Here is a 20930-nt window from a genome sequence, read left to right as displayed (position 1 = left end):
CATGATGCTTTTTGGTCTACTTAAATGACTGAAATTCAGCACTTGGGAGGCAGAGGCAGGAGGATCTGCCTGTGTTCAAGGCCAGCCTGGTCTACAGAGAGGCTCCAAAGCTACACAGAAAAACTCTTTGTCAAAAAGCCAAACCCAGAAAAACCAAGACTGAAATTAAGTGGAATTTCACAGAGTCACAAAATGGCTACTATTCCACTCTTTACTAGGATGACTTAAGCAGTTGTAGTTGTTTGCTAAGATTGTCTCCTCTTTTTAAAGTAGCGCCTAAATCTGACTAAAATAAACCCTTAATTTTCAACCTTTCTTTCCTTTGACCACCAGAAAACTGTTCCTTATCAGGCGTTTCTCAGAAGTTACTTGAATAGTTCTTTTTTTTATGAGAGAGGGTCTCTCTGTATTGTTTTGGAGGCTGTCAGTCCAGCCTGGCCTCGAACTCACAGAGATCCGCCTGCCTCTGCCTCCCGAGTGCTGGGATTAAAGGCGTGCGCCACCAACGCCCGGCTACTTGAATAGTTCTTGAAAGAGGATAGCAGCTGTTGTGTACAGTGGCTCTAGAGCCGTATTTGAAGTTCAGTTGTGAGTCTTAAGCAGCTCTCGCCAGCCCAGTGAAGTCATACTTAACGCGGTTTACTCTTTTTAAGCAGTGTGATCAAATATGTCAATTTTCAAATTACAGGGGTTAATACTTTGAGGTTGTAGTTTTAGATTGTTAATTATAAATAGCTTACTTCAAGACACGATGTGGGAAGCCGGGCGTTGGTGGCGCACGCCTTTAATCCCAGCACTCGGGAGGCAGAGGCAGGCGGATCTCTGTGAGTTCGAGGCCAGGCTGGACTGACAGCCTCCAAAACAATACAGAGAGACCCTCTCTCATAAAAACCAAAAAAAAAAAAAAAAAAAAAAAAAAAGACACGATGTGGGAACCAGACAGTGGTGGTGCATGCCTTTAGTTCCAGCACTCGATAAGCAGAGGCAGGCAGATCTCTGTGAGTTCGAGGCCAGCCTGGTCTACAAGAGCAAGTCCCAGGACAGCCTCCAAAGCCGCAGAGAAACCCTGCCTTGAAAAACCAAAAAAAGAAAAAAAAGACAATGTGGGAATTATAGTGTTATGCTTGCCCATTTATCAGGATCCATTTCTTTATTATAAGCTTCTTTGTTTTTATATACCAATCAAAATATTTTTGAGAATTGGTTTAGAAGATATTATTATATATTGTTTTGAGATAGGGTCTTGCTATGTAGCCTTGACTAGCCTGGAACTTGATTTGTAGACCAGGCTGCCCTCCCACTTAAAATTGAACTCATTGATCTCTGTGAGTTCGAGACCAGCCTGGACTACCAAGCGAGTTCCAGGACAGCCTCCAAAGCCACACAGAAACCCTGTCTCGAAAAACCAAAAAAAAAAAAAAAAAAAATTGAACCCATTGCCTGTGTCTCCTAAGTTGTACCTCAGAAACCCAGCGTGCTGACAAATAATCGGTAGCATATCCAAAAGGTTACATTTTTACTCTTTGTTGGAGTGTATTTGCTTGTTTTAGAGACTAAGTCTTGCTATATAGTCTTAGTATGTAGCCCAGGCTAGCCTTGAACTTGGAACAGTCCTCCTGCCTCAGTTTTCCAAGCCACCTTGCCTAGCCTTACTCTTCTTTTTAAACGTCATCTTTAGAAAGGATTGAGAAAGAGCAGAGGGGACAACAGGGTGCTAGGGGAGTAGTGTGATTAAACCATTATAGTCATGTGTGGAGATGGAGTGCATTCTGAATCCCATTGTTTTGTACAGTGAATGTATGCTAGGAAAAAGTAACCAAATGTACCCTTTACATTTAAAGATTAAAAGATTGTACGTACTTCTCTTTAAAATTGTGTGCTGAGGGTCGGTTAACAGCAAGATGGCTTGTGATAAAAGCACTTGCTGACCTGAACTTTTGGGAACCCACTTGGTAAAGGAAAAGAAGTGACTCCTACAGGTTGTCCTCTAAGTGCCACATGTGTGCCATGGCACGTGCCTGTCTTCCCCACATATGGGTGGTTTATGATATTATTGCAAACACAGAAGTTAATGTTTTTTGTAAAATAATAATTCGCGTCTGTAAACCCTATATTTTTCTTAGAGTCTTGTTAGAAGATAGCCAGCAAACCTTAAGATGGGAAAGATTTCCATAGTCTTTTCCATTATAGTTTAAGTGACAATTACTGTTATCTTTTGTAGTGCTGGGGGTTGACCCCACAGCCTTCTGTACCCTGTGTGCACTATGCTGCGAGCCTCACAGTGGCCCTACTGTAAGGTGGACAAGCTCATTGGCTCCATAGCTCCCGTAGCACTGTTTCATTCCTGGGGTCAATATCTCTGCTGTCTCGCCGGGCGTTGGTGGCGCACGCCTTTAATCCCAGCACTCGGGAGGCAGAGGCAGGTGGATCTCTGTGAATTCGAGACCAGCCTGGACTACCAAGCGAGTTCCAGGACAGCCTCCAAAGCCACAGAGAAACCCTGCCTCGAAAACAAAAAAAAATATCTCTGCTGTCTCTTCACATGGAATGATGAGACTTCTTCCCTAAAAGCAAAGCTGCTTTTGCTAGTAGGTATTTAAAGCAGTTGTAGTACTTATATATTTTTTAATCTTACTTAAATGAAAAATGGGAAAACTGATAGAATGGTATTTTAAAAAAATTATTGTTAAAGTTCTTTAATTCTTAATAAAATGCTTTTTCAGGTTCAGTTCCAGAAGGTATCTTGGAGGATATTAAAGGTAAGCAGAGTTTTTTTCTATCAACATGTAGATCTTTGGGATGAGCTCAGGCATCAGACTTGATAGCAAGTGCCCCAACCTGAGCCATCCATCTCTCTGGCCCTGAAGTTCTCGGTTTTTTGTCTTTTCATTCTTTATTGTTAGTTTAAGGGCATGTCTTTCTAAAAATACAGATAAAAAATATATTCAGAATGGAACCAGGTGTGATGGTGCCTATAATCTCAGCACTTGGATCGCATACGTACGTACGTACGTACGTACGTACATACATACATACATACATACATACATACATACATACATTCATAGCAAGTTCTAGGCCAGCTGGGGCTATCCACTGAGACCCTATCTGAAAAAACAAACAAAGCCATGTTGCTGAATAGTGTGTTTAACAACAGAAAGTTTTCTGTTTTTAAAAAGATTTATTTGCATGAGGGTTTTACTTACATGTATACATGTGTACCACATGAGTGCTTGGTGCCTGTGGAGGTCAGAAAGCATCCGATCCCCTGGAAGTGGAGTTACGTTGGTTAGTTACTTGTGAGTTGTTAGTTGTGAACCACCCTGTAAGTGCTGGGAACCGATCTTGGTCCTCTGGAAAAACAAGCATTGTTAATTATTGAGTCATCTCTCCAGCCCCCAACAGAATTTATCTTCAAATGAATAGTAAACACATTACATAACTGTGTCATGTTTTACAAATAATTCAGCTAACATCATTAGATTTCTTACATTCAGTACCACTTTCCCTCAGATTTTAAATTTTTACTTACTCATTTGTCTAAAGGCCTTATTTACTGTATTTACAGAAAAAAAAGTCTTAAATGTTCAAAATCAAGGATTAGAAGGATAGAGTATCGGGCAGATGATATTTCTGGATGTCCCATGAGGAAGTACTCCCTGCAGAAACTTAAGCTAAGAACCAAGTGGAGTTTTGTGTCTTCACTAGGATTTTTTTAAAGGAGCAAAAGAGAAAAAATATAGAAAACCTGAAAACACATGCTAGTTGGAAGCTGTGTCTTCCGTAGTATTGCAGTTTATTTGTATTGTTACACTTCTACAAAGACTGTCAAATGACAGAATAGTTTCTGCGAAGATGTTTTTAGTTTGTGGTTTTGTAGGAACACTCCCTGTGAGAAAGGACCCCGCGCCCTGCTTTTGAGTGTGTCTGTCTGTCTTCTGGGCTCCTCTCTAATCTCTCTGCCTCCACCTTCCTATTTATCTCCCTGGCCCCTCTAGTTTTTCTCTCAAGCTTCATGCTTAAGCCTGTATTAAAAGTTCTCTAATAAAATCCTCAGCTGTGGTTAAGAGCACTGACTGCTCTTCCAGAGATCCTGAGTTCAATTCCCAGCAACCATGTGGTAGCTCACAACCATCTACAATAGGATCCAATGTCCTCTTGTGACATGGAGACATACAGACAGACATAAAATACATAAATAAGTAAATCTTAAAAAAAAAAAAGAACAAAATAACCCTCAACCGTGCTTCATAAAAAAGCAATGAAATAATGTGTGATTTTACAGAAGAGGATTTAATTGAATAGAATTGTTCTGGTATAAGCTCCCCATTCCTTTAACAACAATCTATAACAAAGGCTCCATTTCCTCCTTCTTAAGTGCGTACGTGCTTTGTAAGTGATCTGAAGCGTGGACTACAAATCCAGGCAGCAAAATTTAATATCGATGGGAACAGTGAGGTAAGCTTAGAAATAACTTTTTTTTTTTTTTTTTTGGTTTTTTGAGACAGGGTTTCTGTGTGGCTTTGGAGGCTGTCCTGGAACTCGCTTGGTAGTCCAGGCTGGTCTCAAATTTACAGAGATCCACCTGCCTCTGCCTCCCGAGTGCTGGGATTAAAGGCATGCGCCACCGACGCCCGCTCAGAAATAACTTTTTTGAAAGTTATTTATGTGTTTACTTGAGTATATATACGTTCTTTTTTTTTTCTCTAACATTTCAGCGCCCCTCTCCACCCCCAAATGTTGACTACCCATTGGATGGAGAGAAGATTTTACATGTGCTTGGATCAATCAGGTAAGACAGTGATTATTATAAGCAAAATAATGTGTTGAATTTTGGCTCTGAAAAATATTTATATGAGCCTTCAGGTGAGTGTTTCCAGGTTAACAGGAAACTGTTTCTTGTGATGCTTCATTTTTTTGTAATTTTATTCAGCTTTTTAAAGTTTTAAAAATACCCTTTCCTGCTCAGCAATGTTTTAAAATAAAGGGTGAGACTCTCTTTTAAGAACCAAGTAGTGACTGTCTTACACTTGGATATCCATAGTCTTTTCATCTGATACCCTGTCTAGAAAAACAAAAAGGACATTTATAACCAAATTTCATAAAATACTGCTAGCAATATAGTTACACTGTTATCAATATAATTATGAAAATCCTTAACAGTAATTTACAGTATGAGCAATAACAAAACAAATAATAAAATGTGAGCTACCAATGGAGCGTAAAGATTGGTTTTATTTGGAATGATTAAGTTCATTCTAAGAAAGCAAAGTGCTGGGATTAAAGGCATGCAGCACCACCGCCTGGCTTCATTTACTGATTTATGTGTATGGTTGTCTTGCCTGCATGTGTATCTGTGCACCATGTACATGCAGTGGCCACCAAGGCCACAGGAGCGAGCGCATTGGACACCCTGAACTGTTACAGCCACAGGAGCGAGCGCATCGGACACCCTGAACTGTTACAGTCGTTCTGAGTTGCCATGTGGGTGCTGGGAACTGAACCTGGCTCCTCTGTGTACTTTTTATTTAAAGATTTACTTATTTATTTTATGTATATGAGTGCTCTATCTGCATGAACACTTTTATCCCATAAGGGGCATCAGATCCTACTATAGATGGCTGTGATCCACCATGTGGTTGCTGGGAATTGAACTGAGGACCTCTGGAAAAACAGACTGTGTTCTTGACTGCTGAGCCATCTATGCTCCAGCCCTCCTCTGTGTTCTTAACTGCTGATCCAAGTCTCCAGGTCCCAAAACAATTGGAATGTAAAAGATAATTTTAAAAAATGTTTAGAGCATGAATGAGTACATGACTGACTACAAATCAAATCTAGCCACTTTACATATGAAGGTTTTTTTGGAACGTAAGAGGCATATTACAAGGTCAGTTTTGTACTCCACCTATAGAGTTGAGGAGATGAAAAGACTATGGACAGGCTGACCTCAAACAATGGTTTCCTCCTGCCTGAGCCACCTGCTATTATGAGTACGTACTTGACTGGCTTAAAGATACAGCATCAAAAGATGCACTGAAAAACAGTTGCATACCATACTGGATATCCTTTTTAAGTCTTAAGGTAACAGAGGGTAAGGTGTCAAGAGAATGAACATAAATACACAGAAGTTAAAGATTATAAATTGAAGGACCCATTAGTGTGAAAATATGGTACTTTTTGGTAATCATTTTTAGACCATTTTAATTTACTGTTATTTTTATTAAATTATTTTCAATTTTCTTTTGATTATTTAGTGGGACCCACAATAAAATGAATGCTACATAGTGAGGCCCTATCTCAAACAAACAAACAAACAGAAATAGAGCTTAGATATAATGTGAATGTTCTCTCAGCCACACAGCTTATACCAACCTGAAGGTAGTGGCTTCGGAAGTGAACATGGGAGTATCTCTCATGTGATCCAAGTCTAGAAGTATGACAGTTCCCAACAGAGATGGGAGCATCCTTCCATCTTGTCATTTCCTGGGGCTCTGTGGCTGCTGCAGTCATGGCTTTCTGTCTCACGTAGCAGTCCTGAGGAGGACAGGGAAAGGAGGATGCTTCCTCTCCTGCCTGCTGCCTACTCTGTCTGCTGTCCTGGAGGCTGATGGCAGGAGGCACAGTACTCCAGCTTACAAATGGATCTGTGAGCCAAAGGCTGAAGCAGAGGGTCATAGGTTCAAAGTCACCTTAGGCTACATAAAAAGTTTTTTAAAGAGGTTCAATGTTTCTGGTTTCCTTTACATTTTCACAGAATTCTAGACCTAGAGATTGTTGTGAAAGGAAATGTAGAAGCTGACTGTGGTGGCCCACGCCTTTAGTCCCAGCACTGGGGAGGCAGGGGCAGGTAGATCTCTGTGAGACCAGCCTGGTCTACAGAGTGAGTTCCAGGACAACCTCCAAAGTAATACAGAGAAACCCTGCCTCAAAAAACAAAAAAAATAAAAAATGTGGGGTGCCTGTACAGAGGCTCACAACTGAATTCTAGCACTTGGGAGGTAGAGACAAAAGGGTAAGGGATTTGAAGTCAGCTTCAGCTACATGGAGCCTTGCTTCAGAACAACTTAAAAAAAATCTTTTACAAAGTACAACTTCTTTTCTGTTGTTATGTTTGGGGTGGACGGGGGAAATGAAATCCAAACCATATAAATCTTCCTTCCCCAGTAGCTAACACTTGAGGAATGGATACTTGCTGTACGCCAAACCTTGCCTTTACAAGCATATTGCATCCTCCTCTCAACCCTGGAAGTAGACGCTAATTTTCCCCATTTTCAGTGAGAAAAGCTTTGTATTTTATTACATAATACATGAAGGTGGCTCTGCCACTTAAAAACATTATCAGTATAACTGATGGTTTATTCCATGTCATATTATATGATGCCAATAAAGTGCTCTCTTTTCTTTCTAATCTCATTAGAGATTCAGTTGTGGAAATTCTTTTTGAACAAGATAATGAGGAGAAATCAGTTGCCACTTTAATATTGGATTCCCTTTTGCAGGTATTTTTATAAACTTTTCCTTTGTTGTAATGATCCTTCATAGAAAAAAATCTAAGTGTTTTCTTCTGCATTTTTCCAAGAATAAAGTAATTTTCTAGCTGGGTGGTAGTGGCACATGCCTTTAATCACAGCACTCTAGAGGCAGAGGCAGGTGGATCTCTGTGAGTACAAGGCCATTCAGGGCTGTTACACAGAGAAACCCTGTCTCAAAAAGCTAAAAATAAAAAAAAGAATAAAGTAATTTTCTAGTCTCTTTTTTATTGTAATTTTTATAGAATACTCTTACCTTTTAAAAAAAGTACTTTGTGTTTTTGGTTTTTTTGAAACAGGGTTTCTCTGTATTGCTTTGGAGGCTGTCCTGGAACTCACTTTGTAGACCAGGCTGGCCTCGAACTCATAGAGATCCGTCTGCCTCTGCCTCCCAAGTGCTGGGATTAAAGGCATGCATCACCAACACCCAGCTTATTTTCTTACTTTAACTTTTCTGTGGAATATTATAGTTAATGCTGCTAAGCATAGTGGCAATTGAATGGCCAAGGCCGGTGGATGAAAATTTCCTGGCCAGCCTGGTTTATATGAGAATTCATGCTAGCGTGGATCACAAAGTCAGACCCTGTCTCAAAAATTCTTTTCTTAGTATTTTAAAAATATTCTACATAGGGCCAGCAAGATGGCTCAGCAGGTAAGGTTATCTGCTACCAAATCTGATGACCGCAGGACACGCATGGTAGAACCCACTCCTGCAGGTTGTCCTCTGATTTTCACATGTGCCTGTGGCATGTCCACACCAATATACGTAGACATATATAAAATACATGAGTGTAAAAACCAGGTGAAAGATACACATTTCTATTAATGAGTTTGACCTTGGCCTTGAGTGAGATATGGTATCTCAGATTAGGTAGTAAGTTTGAACAAAGCAATTTTTTTCAGAACAGAAATAGCAGACTTGTTTTGGACCTCGGGTAGCTTTTACTTCACCAAATTCAGTTCACTGTGGTATTGGATTTTCAAGTGCTTGAGGCATATATATCTTTGTTCAGTGGCTATGCCATGGTAGAACTCCATCTGAAATACCTTCACTGTGGAAGGGACAGTCTGCCTCTAAGACACCACTCCTTGCAGAACCAGGTCATTCCTAAGTCTTAGGGCTGATGAGGAAGTGCAGTTCTGAAAAGGTCTGTGTGAGGATGATGTGGCGCCCACCCATAGGTTGCCAGGCTGATCTGCTTGGCTAGGCAGAGGTCACTTCTTTTCTTCTGAAGCACCGTGTCTGGAAGCTGTGCCAAGAGTATGACCTTTTCAGTAGAGCAGACTGTCCTCCAGTGAAGGGTACATGGATATGTATGTGTGTTGTCCTTCAAGAACCTCCAAACAAGCTCTGATAGTATTGTCTTCTCACCCAGCAACTGGCCCTAGGTATGGTAGTATAAACATACTACCTTGAGAAGTTAAGTTTTAAGCCAGGTACAATGGCACACATCTATTATCCTAGCATTCTAAAGGCAGAGAAAGGAGGACTGTGTGTTCGAGGCTAACCTGAACTGTGTAGCTAGTTCCTGGCTATATTTGGTTATTTGTCTCCATAAACAAACAAAACAAAAGTTAATAGGAAGGGTGGTGGTGGTGATGGCGGTTAAATGTTACATACTTTCTTATATGAAAAAAGGTAGGTGTTGCTGTCATACTCTGCCCAACTTATTTATTCTGACTTGAAAATGAGGAAACTCACACTACTGCCTATGCCACTTGGAATTTATTGTACACTATTTTAAAGTCTAAAACTATGGGCCAGCTAGATAGCTTAGTGAGTAAAGGCACTTGCCACCAAGCATAGTAACCTGAGTTCAATCCCTAGGACCTACATAGTAGAATAGAGCCCACTCCTGCAAATTATCCTCTAATCTCTGCACAAGCACTGACACCTATATGTGCACTCATGCGCCCGCACGCGCGTGCGCGCGCACACACACACACACACACACACACACACGCACGCATGCACGCACGCGCACTCACGATTGTCGTAGAGGGTAATACAGAGGCTGAGTGTGGTAGGGCATACCGTTAGTCCCAGCACTTGAATAAAGAAACAGTACAGTCTCTTGCATCCATTTCTGTGTAGTAAGTCCAGCTAAACTGTATTTACCTAATTAAAAATTATGCTTCTCTTCTTCAATAACAGTGTCCAATAGACACCAGGAAGCAACTGGCCGAGAATTTGGTAGTCATAGGTGGCACATCTATGTTGCCAGGATTTCTTCACAGACTGCTTGCAGAAATACGGTATTTGGTAGAGAAACCAAAATACAAAAAGACACTCGGCACCAAGACCTTTCGAATTCATACTCCACCTGCAAAGGCTAATTGTGTGGCCTGGCTGGGAGGTAAGATCTTAGTCCTGAGTGTTATTACTGATGAGTGCATCAAAGTAAATGGTTCGCTGTAGCTGGGTCCCATAGCTGACTAGTGTCCTCTCACAACTCACCTTTGGAAATGATGTTCGTCCTTGGGAAAGCTTGGCCAGAGATGAGGATGAAAATGTATTTCCACTGAGAAATGTGAGACCTACTTCAAATGAACAAATACTTTTCATAAAGTGTGACTTTTCTCTGAATTATATGAATTTATAGAATTATGTGCCGGTTTCTGCTGGCCTGCGCTGTGATTTTTTTTAAACTTAGGAATGGGTGTGGTGGCACATGCTTTCAGTCCCGTCATTCTGGAGGCAGAGGCAGATGGATCTCATGATTTGAAGACAACATGGTCTGCATAGTGGCTCCGGGCCAGCCAAGGCTACATAGTAAAACCCTGTCTCAGAATAGTGAAGGTGTCAACTTTATTTTACAGTGGTACTTGTTGTTACTGACATTTGTTTTAATGGTGGAAATTGGTTCTTTGCTTTATCCTTGCTTTGTGTTGGAGCCCATTGAATGCTCTAAGGGTGGTATTACCACTAGATAAGCATGTAGTCTAATAAATAACTACCTAGAGAAAAGCAGTCACAGATGTGTATATCACACATTGTGCATTTTATGATACAGCCAGTGTCAGGATCATACATTTAGAGAGGAAAAACAAATGTTAGGATTTTTAAATGAATGCAGTACTGTTTCTTTTTTTTTTTGGTTTTTACGAGACAGGGTTTCTCTGTATTGTTTCGGAGGCTATCGGTCCAGGCCGGCCTCGAACTCACAGAGATCTACCTGCTTCTGCTTCCCGAGTGCTGGGATTAAAGGCGTGCGCCACCACTGCCCGGCGCAATACTGTTTCTTGTATGGTAGGGTTTGGTTAATACTGAATTTTCATCTAGGATTAGATTTTTTTTTTCTGGTTTTTCAAAACAGGGTTTCTCTGTGTAACAGTCCTGGCTGTCCTGGAGCTCACTCTGCAGTCCAGGCTGGCCTCATACTCATAGAGATCCTCCTGCCTCTGCCTCCTGAGTGCTGGGACTAAAGACATGTGCCACTATTGCCTGACCAGAATTGTTTTTTGTTTTTTGTTTTTTAATAAAGATTGCTTTATGCATCTTTTTAAGATTTTTCAGTATAAAATCTTAAGACTTTGGGGACTGGAAAGATGGCTCAGTGGTTGGGAACACTGACTGCTCTTCCAAAGGACACAGGTTCAATTCTCAGCACCCACATAGCAGCTCACAACTGCCTGTAATTCCAGTTCCAGTGTATCTAACATCTTCATATCAATGCACATAGAACAAAAAGTTAAATAAATTATATAAAATTAATTTCAAAAAGTATGAAAAAAATCTTAAGACTTTTAAATGATGCCTATTGGGCTTTGCAGTTTTATTTAATGACATGTAACAGAGTTGTGGCAAAGATAACTAGAGTCTCCCTAAAGTTGAAAATCCTTCCACCTCATCTGTTTCACTCTGTTAGATTTTGTAATGCCATATTCACTATAAACTGCAAAGGGTCACTTAAGTTGCTTTCAACATAGGAGTTAATAGTTGATCCTGTTATTCAAAATCCCATTGAGCTGTAATTGAGAATGTGATCTGCATTGCTGGATTTACCAGTCCCTCCTTTTATAGAATAGATGTACACAGCTTACAGTTAGTTCTCTGATATGTCATCTTAGCTATAATGCATCTCACGACACAGGCGCTGTTTTTGGAGCATTGCAAGACATACTTGGGAGCCGCTCCGTTTCGAAGGAATATTATAATCAGACGGGCCGTATACCAGACTGGTGTTCTCTCAACAACCCACCTTTGGAAATGATGTTTGATGTTGGGAAAACGCAGCCACCACTTATGAAAAGAGCATTTTCTACCGAGAAATAAAAGTTTGAATAAATTCAGCCTTGCTTTATTTCAAATACTTAATTAGAAATAAACTGTACAAAGTATGTAGGATGCTTTAATATATATAGGTAACTTTTATGTAATAAAGCATTTCTGTATTTTCTCTTTGCATTAATACTTAATTGATCTCACTTTGTCTCTTGTATGGTATGGTAAAATAGTGGTTGCCTGTGAGATATGTTGTATTTATATCAATAAAATATAGCTAAGCTGTTTGATTTCAGAAGTTTATTATGTAGTTGAGTTTCCTCCACAATTCACCTACTCTGTCTTGAGCATTATAAATTCCTTTCATTTTACCATTTTTAGTAATTAGTTACTAAATCAATTAATTATGTATAGGCATGTGTGTGCATGTGAATGCAAGTGCCTGTGGAGGCCAAGGCCATCAGGTCCCCTGGAGCTGTAGTCACACTGTGAGTCACCTTATACAAGTGCTGGGAACCAAACTCAAGTCCTCTGGAAGAGCCAGCCACCAAGCTGTCTCTCCAGCCATTGTTTCAGACACTAGCATGGTCTGTTCTTTCAGATCCTTTGTTTCACTCCAGGCCTCTGAGAAGTAGGGCTGCTTTTCCAGGCCTGATCTTTCAGACTGTTTGAGATCAGGGTGTGGAAATGTGCACATATTCGAGAACATGTAGTCTTTGCATTTCTAAGAACTGTAGTATTTACTTCCTCACAATTTTTAAATAAATGTATTTGTTGTGGGGTAATTATTCACACTGACACTACAAAGCTGCTAATAAAGTTTATCTTGAATCGGGGCAGAGTCAGTGATTGGCTGAGCAGGATTTGCTGTAGAGATTTTAGGGGGTTCAGATAGGGGGCCATAGAAGGAGATAAGGAGGGGCTTAGATGTATGGAGAGTTAAGGTCACCAAACTTTGGGTTTATCAGATTTTTACCCCAATATCTGATTCCTGGGCTTTTATTACTAACAGCAATACAGGTAAATGCTTTACATACCCATAATGACACTAACCTTTGCTTTTGGGGTTTGTATTTTAGCACGAGATTTTGGTTTTTTTGTTTGTTTGTTTTTTAGGACTCATAATTCCGTTGTGGTGGTGGCGGGGTTTGAGACAGGGTTTCTCTGTGTAGCCTTGTCTGTCCTGGAACTCTGTAGACCAGGCTGGCTTCAAGTTCTGGTCTGTATATTTTAACTCCATAATTTAATCATTTTCCTTTTGCTTTCCTGAATCTTTCCAAGTCCTGGCATATATTTACATATAAAGATACTAACAGCCGGGCGTTGGTGGCGCACACCTTTAATCCCAGCACTCGGGAGGCAGTGGCAGGCGGATCTCTGTGAGTTCGAGGCCAGCCTGGTCTACAAAGCGAGTTCCAGGATAGGCTCCAAACTACATAGAGAAACCCTCTCTTGAAAAACGAGAAAGATGCAGTTGAAGGAGATGGTCTCCTGGTTGCAAGCAGGAAGCAGAGGCAGGTGCATCCCTGAATTGGAGTTCAGTGTGGTCTACATAGTGAGTTGGGGGAGGGGAGTGGCAGGATTTCAAGGCAGCCTCAATTACATAGCAAGTTTGAATCCAGTGTGGTCTATGAAATTCTGCTATAAAATGGTGTGAGAGGGACCTTGGCAGGAAGCCCCTAGGTGGGTGAGGGACAAACACCACACTGACAGGTGAAGTTTTAGTGGGGGAAGGGAGGGAGAGGGATCGGGAGCACAGAGCAGTCTCGTGGGGAGAGAGGGAGAGACAGGTGCAGAGAGCTAGGAAGGGAAAGAGACAGGCCCGGGAGAGGAAGAGGAAGAAGAGAGGTAGGCAGAGTTCCACCCTAAGGGACCACACAGCAGGCAGGGTTACTGCCCACCATGTACACAGGAGTGATGCACTCTGATTCTACCCGGTCCCCGAGGGGCGGGGCCAGGTGTACCCACAAAATAAATTTTAGAAGGAAATGGATTCTTTACATTTGATATTTGACTTTAAAATACTTGTCTCTACAGTGCCACTGTTGGTCCCTTTCCTAGCCACAGATTACTGGTCACTGTCTACTGCTCACCTCTGTATTCTTGTGGGTACTGTGAGTACTACAGCAGCGAGATGTGGACCTTTGGCCTCTGGGGTCAAATAATAGAAACAGATTTGCACACAAATGGTCACACAGAAGCTATCACTTGCTTGTTCTACTGATAGTATTTTTTTTTTTTTTTTTTTTTGGTTTTTTGAGACAGGGTTTCTCTATTGTTTTGGAGGCTGTCCTGGAACTTACTCTGTAGACCAGGCTGGCCTCAAACTCACAGAGATCCACCTGTCTCTGCCTGCCGAGTGCTGGGATTAAAGGCGTGTGCCACCAACGCCCAGCTACTGATAGTATTTTTGCTCCTAGAAGAAAACCATGTAGGAGGACTTTGCCCTGCTCCCTAAAGAACATGTAGGACTTGATTAGTGACAACCTACAGCAGGCCATGTGAGCTGAATTCTGTACCAAACGCACAAGGCAATGAGCTGAGATCTGAAGCCAAGGGTGACATTAGATGTGACCTTGTTGACTACAATTTAAGGAGTGGTTAAAGAAAAATCTGAATTTCATGTTGAGCTAGTAAAGAAACCAGAGCCTCAGTTGACCACAGAGTTTCCTAATGCTTTGTCCTAAAAAGGCAGTGTGTCCACTCTTCCACAGCCGTAATCCCCGCCCCCAAAGCCACAGTCTGTCCCTGAGCACATTATCTGTAGCCTTGTCATCCTCTGAAGTCTAAGCGCCATGAGGACAGAGCCTCGTGTCTTTAACTCCAAGCATTCTAAGCATTGTCAGAAGTGGATGTACTCTTAATAAATTACATGAATTCACTATTTCATTACCATCTCTTTTGCAGGAAATATATTTTTTTAATCTTCAGTTGTACATGCTGGCACACACCTGATCTTCCAGAGGTAGGATTGCCTGAGCCCAGGAGTCACTCTAGGATAATTTTTAGCCTTTGAGACAGGCTGCAGGGGAGTCCACTTCTAGTGAACTACTGACTGTAACTTTGCAATGGCTTTTTAGTGTTATACAATTTACACCTTAGCAAGTCAATTTCCACATACCAAACCTCTTATCTGAAACTCCCCTAAGAGGCAATCCCCAGCTTTGAAGCTTTTAGGAAGCACTGGGATAAGATTGACAAGCCTCCAACAGAAGGTAGAAGTACAAAATGTAACACTTCACAAAGGTATCAAAGGCCAGCTACAGTGCTCTGTGGGATCTCCCATTACACATGGCCATGGCCTAAGTCAGTGATGGGGCTGTGGGAAGGTAGTGTACGAGCCTACCTGACTCATTGAAGGCACTTTCATTATGGAGTTGGAAAGAAAGACCATCAATGATGGTGCCAAGGTTGTGGGCCCACATCACTAGAAAAATAGTACCACCACAAAGAACAGGAAAACTGCCAGAGAAACAGCTTTTAGACATCACGAGTTTAAGTTTCAGCTGGGCATAGTAGTACATGTATACTTTCAGCAATAGGGAAGCTGAGGCAGGAGGACCATGAGTTTGAGGCCAGCCTGGGTTACATAGTGAATCTAAGACTAACTAGATGTCCGACTGGCTATTCAAGCTTGATGCTTGAGTTGTAATTCAGGTAGTTGGGAGACTGAGCTATACAGAGAAACCGTAACTCAAAAAATAATTTCATGTCAGGCACAGCTTTTATCCAAGCAGCTCAGGAGGTGGAGACAGGAGGGTCTCTGTGAGTCCGGGGACTACATATTGAATTCCAGGCCAGCCAGGGTGACACCAAGGGATTATGGGTAGATGAATCTGTGAGAAGGTGAGTGGGCTGGGCATATGCTGTTTAAAATCTTTTAAACTCTAGTCAGAAATAGTGCCTAGTTTATACTGGATACTGTGAACAGCAGCCCAAGAAGACTATGTAAGAAGAGTTTCTTCTACAGAACCCACCTGCAGGCTCTGAGCGACTGCATCCTAGATAAGTGCAGTTCACTAGCAGCAGCCCCGGGAAGTAAATTACTACTGGAATTTACAGAGGCGGGATGTGCAAATTTACATTGAGCAAGAAGGAAAGCGAACTTATCTACGGGGCACTCCCAAGTTAGGAAAGAAAAGGACTTCTCGAGAAGGTGTCAGGAGAACATCAAAATGCTGAAAGTTGGGGGAGAGGTAGAGCCAGGATCAAGCGACCAAGTTAGCAATGTTTACGGTGGGCATGGCAATTAACTGTAGGTTTGGTGACGTGGAGGCGATGGCATTTTAATGGCAGTTTGACTGACGGTAGGGAGCATGAGAAGGATGTGAAAACCTGACAAAAATTTGCTGGGAAAGGCAAAAAGTAAAGCCAGCACAGGAAAGCGGTGAGAGACCCACGCCCCAGAGCCTTAAAGGAAGGGCTGATGAGAGAGAGCTCTAAGTTCGTTTGTTTCTGTCCCCTTGTCACAGAGCAGGCTGGTCACTGTCCAACCCAAACACCACACACCCTTGCTTGCCAATTGCCTGTTTATCCGTGTGGCTTCGTCCTTCCTTTCAGCTGCCCATCATAGAAGTGAGAACATTACAATAACCCACCCACCCACTTTTTTATGTTATTTCGAGTGTAAGCCCAGGCCGGAGAGGCAGGCGTGGGGACGCAGGCGTGGCCATTCCGGAGACGGACACAGCTGCACCTCTCTGTAAGCGCGAGGCCGGCCGGGCCTGCGGAGTTCCAGAGTTACGTAGACCCAGTCTCGGAGAGGGCGGTGGGCGGGGAAGAGACGCTTTCGGCTTGCTGTAAGAGCTGGCAGAATCTTCGCACGCGGACCGGAGGGAAGGCCGGTAAAGAATCGAATGGCTTAGGGAGTGAGCCAGCAGGCGAGCGAGGCGGGCGGCCGAGGAAGCAGCCGGGCCTCCGGGAAGGAACGGGCCCGTCCGGGAGCGTCTTCAGCCTCGGCGGTCCCTTCCTCGGGAGCCCACGCGGCCGCGGGCAGGGAAGGAGCCGCTTCTGCTTCTCTACGCGTCGGGCTCACTCACATCGGTTCCCCGGTGAGACAGACGGCAGCGCTGACGGTTCCGCGCGGCCGGCGCACTGGGGCCGCGGGGAAGACGGCGCTGGGAGCCTCCTCCGCACTCCCGAAGCAGCCCCGCGTTGGCAGGGGACGGGAGGGACTGCGGAACGTCCGCAAATCAGGAAGTCAGTTCTTTCGTGCCCTGCCGCACCCACGCTGTTGGGACACCGGGTCTCACAGGCGAAATCAGGGCTCACAGTTTTATAAAAGGAAAAAAGAACTTGCCCACTACCAGCAGCTATGAAAGCAGACACAGAAAAGCAGTCTTAAAAATATCTTTAGTTTCTGCTCCCGGTTTAAACCCGAGCCATGGGCGTGGACCTGCGCAAGCGCAGTTTGAGATGCCGCAGATGATTAATATTGAAAATATCTTAATTACCACAGTTTTGGAGCCCATCAAGTTCATAGTGCTCTCTAAGAGCCCTCAAGTATTTGAGAATAAATTTGAATCGCTCAGTCAGACGAAAAAAGTTTACCGCCCAACGTGGGGCTCGAACCCACGACCCTGGGATTAAGAGTCCCATGCTCTACCGACTGAGCTAGCCGGGCAGATGCAACCTTGCCGTGTTTTTTGTCCTTTTGAGACTTGTTCTGCTGCTTTTCCTTTACTATATTTTCCGTTGCTGAAAAGTTTTCTTTTCAACCAATAAATTGCAATAAACCAAAAAGAAAGGATTCTATTTTCTCAACCTGAAGATAAGAGCGCAAATTCTCACGGAGGAAAAAAATGATAAAACGAAGGGAAAAACCCTACAAACAACAAAACAAAGGAATAGAAAAGGGAAGTTGTTAAATTCTAAGGGTAAATAAATGAGAAGACGTTCCTCATTTCATTTTGAGGAGCCAAGACCATGGAATAGTCGCCTATGAATGCATACGTATTCTGAGATGCTAGCGAATTTCTCTAGGTAAGGAATTTTGCACGTTTCTGTGACGAGTGTGTGGTGTGTTGGAGTGGTTAATCCTACTGCTCGGAATTGCAAGTTAAAGCCTGATTGAAAAGCAAAACAAAAACAAAGGCGGGTAAACTTAAATTAAGGAATACACAAGTAGTCTTTATTTTTTGTTTTTTAAGATATCATAAATCAATAAAAATTTAAAAACAAAAAAGGAAGAAAACAAAAAATAAAAAAGATATCATAAACTTGGAACTAACAAAGAATCCCTACTATTCTATCCACAAAACACATAAATAACATATAGGACAAGTTTCCTAAGTTAATTCAAAAAGTAAAAAAAGGTTTAGAGTCTTCCAAAAGATGTATTTTATGAATATGGGTATTTCGTCTGCATTTACATCTGACCACCAGGAGAAGGCACCAGAACGCATGAATCTTCAGTTACTGAACGTTAAAAACAAACCTGGTCTATATTGTGAATTTCAGGCCAGCCAAGATTGCACACTGAGAACTATCTTAAAAGAAAAATTACTACTTTAATTATAATTATATTTATATGTAATATAACATTAACCATTTTAATAAATTTTAGTTTTTATTATAAAAAACATTATTATGATTTGTTAAAAATCATATTAAGTATCTGCTCTTTGCAAAGCACTGTTAGGTACTCAGCCTCAAAAGTTCATCACCTTGTAACAAAAAAGTATAAATGCTTGCCACTTCCATATGTACTATTTCTAGAAGTAAATTTGAAGTAACTTGTAAAAAAACAAATCCATTTAAGACTTGTAAGGAATCAGGCAAACAGTCAAGGACCTAAGATCTCAGTTCAATGCCTTCCTCCAAGACACAAGGTAAAGCAACCGTCAGGGTTCCAAGCAGGCTAGTGAGCAGGAAGAGGCCCCAGGTTCTCAGTTACTGATGCGTCCAATCCCCTAGACACTCAAACACCATGCATTGCACACAAGTAGTAAATGATGAAAACGTTTAACCAGATACTTGAAAGTGGTACTACTTACTTGAAGTTTATCTTCAAGGTGAATCCTCCTGTGAGCACAGCTTGAGCTCTTTGGGTTTTTTTGTTTGTTTGTTTGTTTTTCGTTGTTGTTACTGTTTGTTTTTCCAGACAGGGTTTCTCTGTTTAACAGCCTGGCTGTCCTGGAACTTGCTGTGTAGACTGGGCTCATCTCAAACTCAGAGATCTGCAGCCTGCCTCTGCCTCCTGAGAACTGGGATTAAAGGTGTGTAGTACGACTTCCACTTTTTTTGTTTGTTTGTTTGTTTTTGGAGACAGGGTTTCTCTGTGGCTTTGGAGGCTGTTCTGGAACACACTCTTTGGAACAGGGTAGTCTCGAACTCAAAGAGATCCACCTGCCTCTGCCTCCCTAGTGCTGGGACTAAAGGCGTGCACCACCACTGCCTGGTCTTTTAGCTTTTCTTAAAATACTTTATTTTATTGTGTCCTAAATTAAGATCCTTCATGAAAAAAAATTGCAACTAGAATTTTTTCTTTAATTACTGATTTTCATCTTGTTTTTTTTTTTTTTGGACATAATCTTGTTATATAGTCTAGGTTGGCCTGAAACTCAAGAGACCTTCTTCCTTCCTCCTCACAAATTCTGAGATGACAGGCCCATGCCACCACACTAACCTGCAATTAGAATGCTTTAATCAGGGTTGGGTAAGTGGCTGTCTGCAAATGAATTCAAATCTTTTACTTAACCATTTGTTAAAGAATAAAGCCTAACCATTATTCACAAAATTAGCAAGAACAACAATTGAATTTCCTCTCTCCCCTTACTTTCTGCATCCAGTTGTCCAATAAACCCTATACATCTGAAATCCTTGCACATATCTCTCTGTCAAATCACTCCTCATTACTAACTGTCCACAAAGCTATACTACAATACCTTTCCAATTTTTCCTGCTTTATCCTTCCATTTATCTATCACACAGAAAAGAGCTAATTTAAACGTTAAGCCAGAAAAACGGAGTTTTGTTCCCAGCATCCAAGTTGAGTGCCCCACACCACTTGTAACGCCCTCTTCTGGTCTCTGCAGGCACCTGCACTCCTGTGCACTTATCCCACGCCCGCCCCATTATGTCTTCTTAAAAAGACATTAATGCAAAACAAAAAAACCTCAAAATAACAAAAAAGCAAAGACAAAAAAGCCAGGTGGTGCTGGCGAATGCTTTTAATCCCAACACTTGTAAGGTAGAGGCAGGCAGATCTCTGTGAGTTTGAGGCCAGCCTGATCAACAATGCAAGTTCCAGATAGCCAGGGCTACACAGAGAAACCTTGTCTCAAAAAAAAAAAAAAAAAAAAAACCAAAAAAAAAAAAACAGAGGGTGTGGGAGGAGGGGATGGAGAGGGAACTGGGATTGACATGTAAAACAAGCTATTTAAAATTAAAATAATAAAACAAACAAAAAAGATGTTAATGCCATGGAAACTTAAATGCTAAACAACTTTTTTTCCACACTTAAGGAGACAAACACTACTGAAAGCAAAGTTTACCTTTGGATTGTCTTTTCTTTTCTTACAAAAGACATTACTGGGGCTTCACTTGATGATCAGGGCTGTGATTCCAGCTTTTGGCAGGTGGTGGCAAAAAGTATCAGGAGTTCAAGGTCATCTTTGGACAGCCTCAGTTACTTGAGACTGCTTCAACAAAGCAGCAAGCCAAAATAAGCTGACTGATAGTGCATTTCTAAAATGTGTTTTGTTGCCATTGTTGGTTTCTTTGTTTTTGATTTTACACAGTGGCTCTTGTTTTGTTGTTGATATTGTTGTTTGGTTTTGTGAGACAGGGTTTCTCTGTGGCTTTGGAGGCTGTCCTGAAACTCACTCTATGGACCAGGCTGGCCTCGAACTCACAGAGATCCGCCTCCCTCTGCCTCCTAAGTACTGGGATTAACGCCCTGCCACAGTGGCTCTTGTATTCCGAGCTGGCTATGGACTGGCCAGCCTTGTTACAGCCTTCTGAGTAAGGTGATAGATCTGTATCACCATGCTGTAAAATGTTCTCTGGCTATGTAAAATTAAAGTCTTCAGGATTTTAAAATGCTTCTGCTGTTTGATTTACAAACTACAAGGTCAGGTCCACATCTCTGATTTATCTGTTGCCCTCCACCCCTCAATTCTCTCGCTCTCTCTCTCTCTCGCTCTTTCTCTCTCTCTCTCGCTCTCTCTCTCGCT

At 41.9% G+C, this 20930-nt stretch overlaps 1 protein-coding gene and 1 non-coding gene across 4 annotated transcripts in view; one reads left to right on the top strand and one right to left on the bottom strand.

Moving 5' to 3' along the window:
- Nucleotides 1-12044, top strand: part of Actr10 (actin related protein 10) — a 38902-nt gene extending 26858 nt beyond the window's left edge. For all 3 annotated transcript variants that reach the window (XM_040742982.1, XM_040742979.1, XM_040742981.1), the window contains exons 8-13: nucleotides 2724-2759; nucleotides 4379-4458; nucleotides 4719-4792; nucleotides 7418-7499; nucleotides 9685-9886; nucleotides 11624-12044. In XM_040742982.1, coding sequence (XP_040598916.1) covers nucleotides 2724-2759; nucleotides 4379-4458; nucleotides 4719-4792; nucleotides 7418-7499; nucleotides 9685-9886; nucleotides 11624-11805 — 656 coding nt within the window. In that variant the 3' untranslated portion in view covers nucleotides 11806-12044. The remainder of the gene's footprint in view (nucleotides 1-2723; nucleotides 2760-4378; nucleotides 4459-4718; nucleotides 4793-7417; nucleotides 7500-9684; nucleotides 9887-11623) is intronic.
- A 5260-nt stretch (nucleotides 12045-17304) lies between these two features.
- Nucleotides 17305-17377, bottom strand: Trnak-cuu. The gene has a single exon. It is a non-coding gene; the product is annotated as a tRNA-Lys (tRNA).
- Nucleotides 17378-20930: the final 3553 nt, after the last annotated feature.

Source organism: Mesocricetus auratus, unplaced genomic scaffold, assembly GCF_017639785.1.
Source record: "Mesocricetus auratus isolate SY011 unplaced genomic scaffold, BCM_Maur_2.0 Super-Scaffold_15014, whole genome shotgun sequence".
In the NCBI taxonomy this organism is placed as follows: Eukaryota; Metazoa; Chordata; class Mammalia; order Rodentia; family Cricetidae; genus Mesocricetus; species Mesocricetus auratus.
This window is presented reverse-complemented; position numbering and strand designations above follow the sequence as displayed.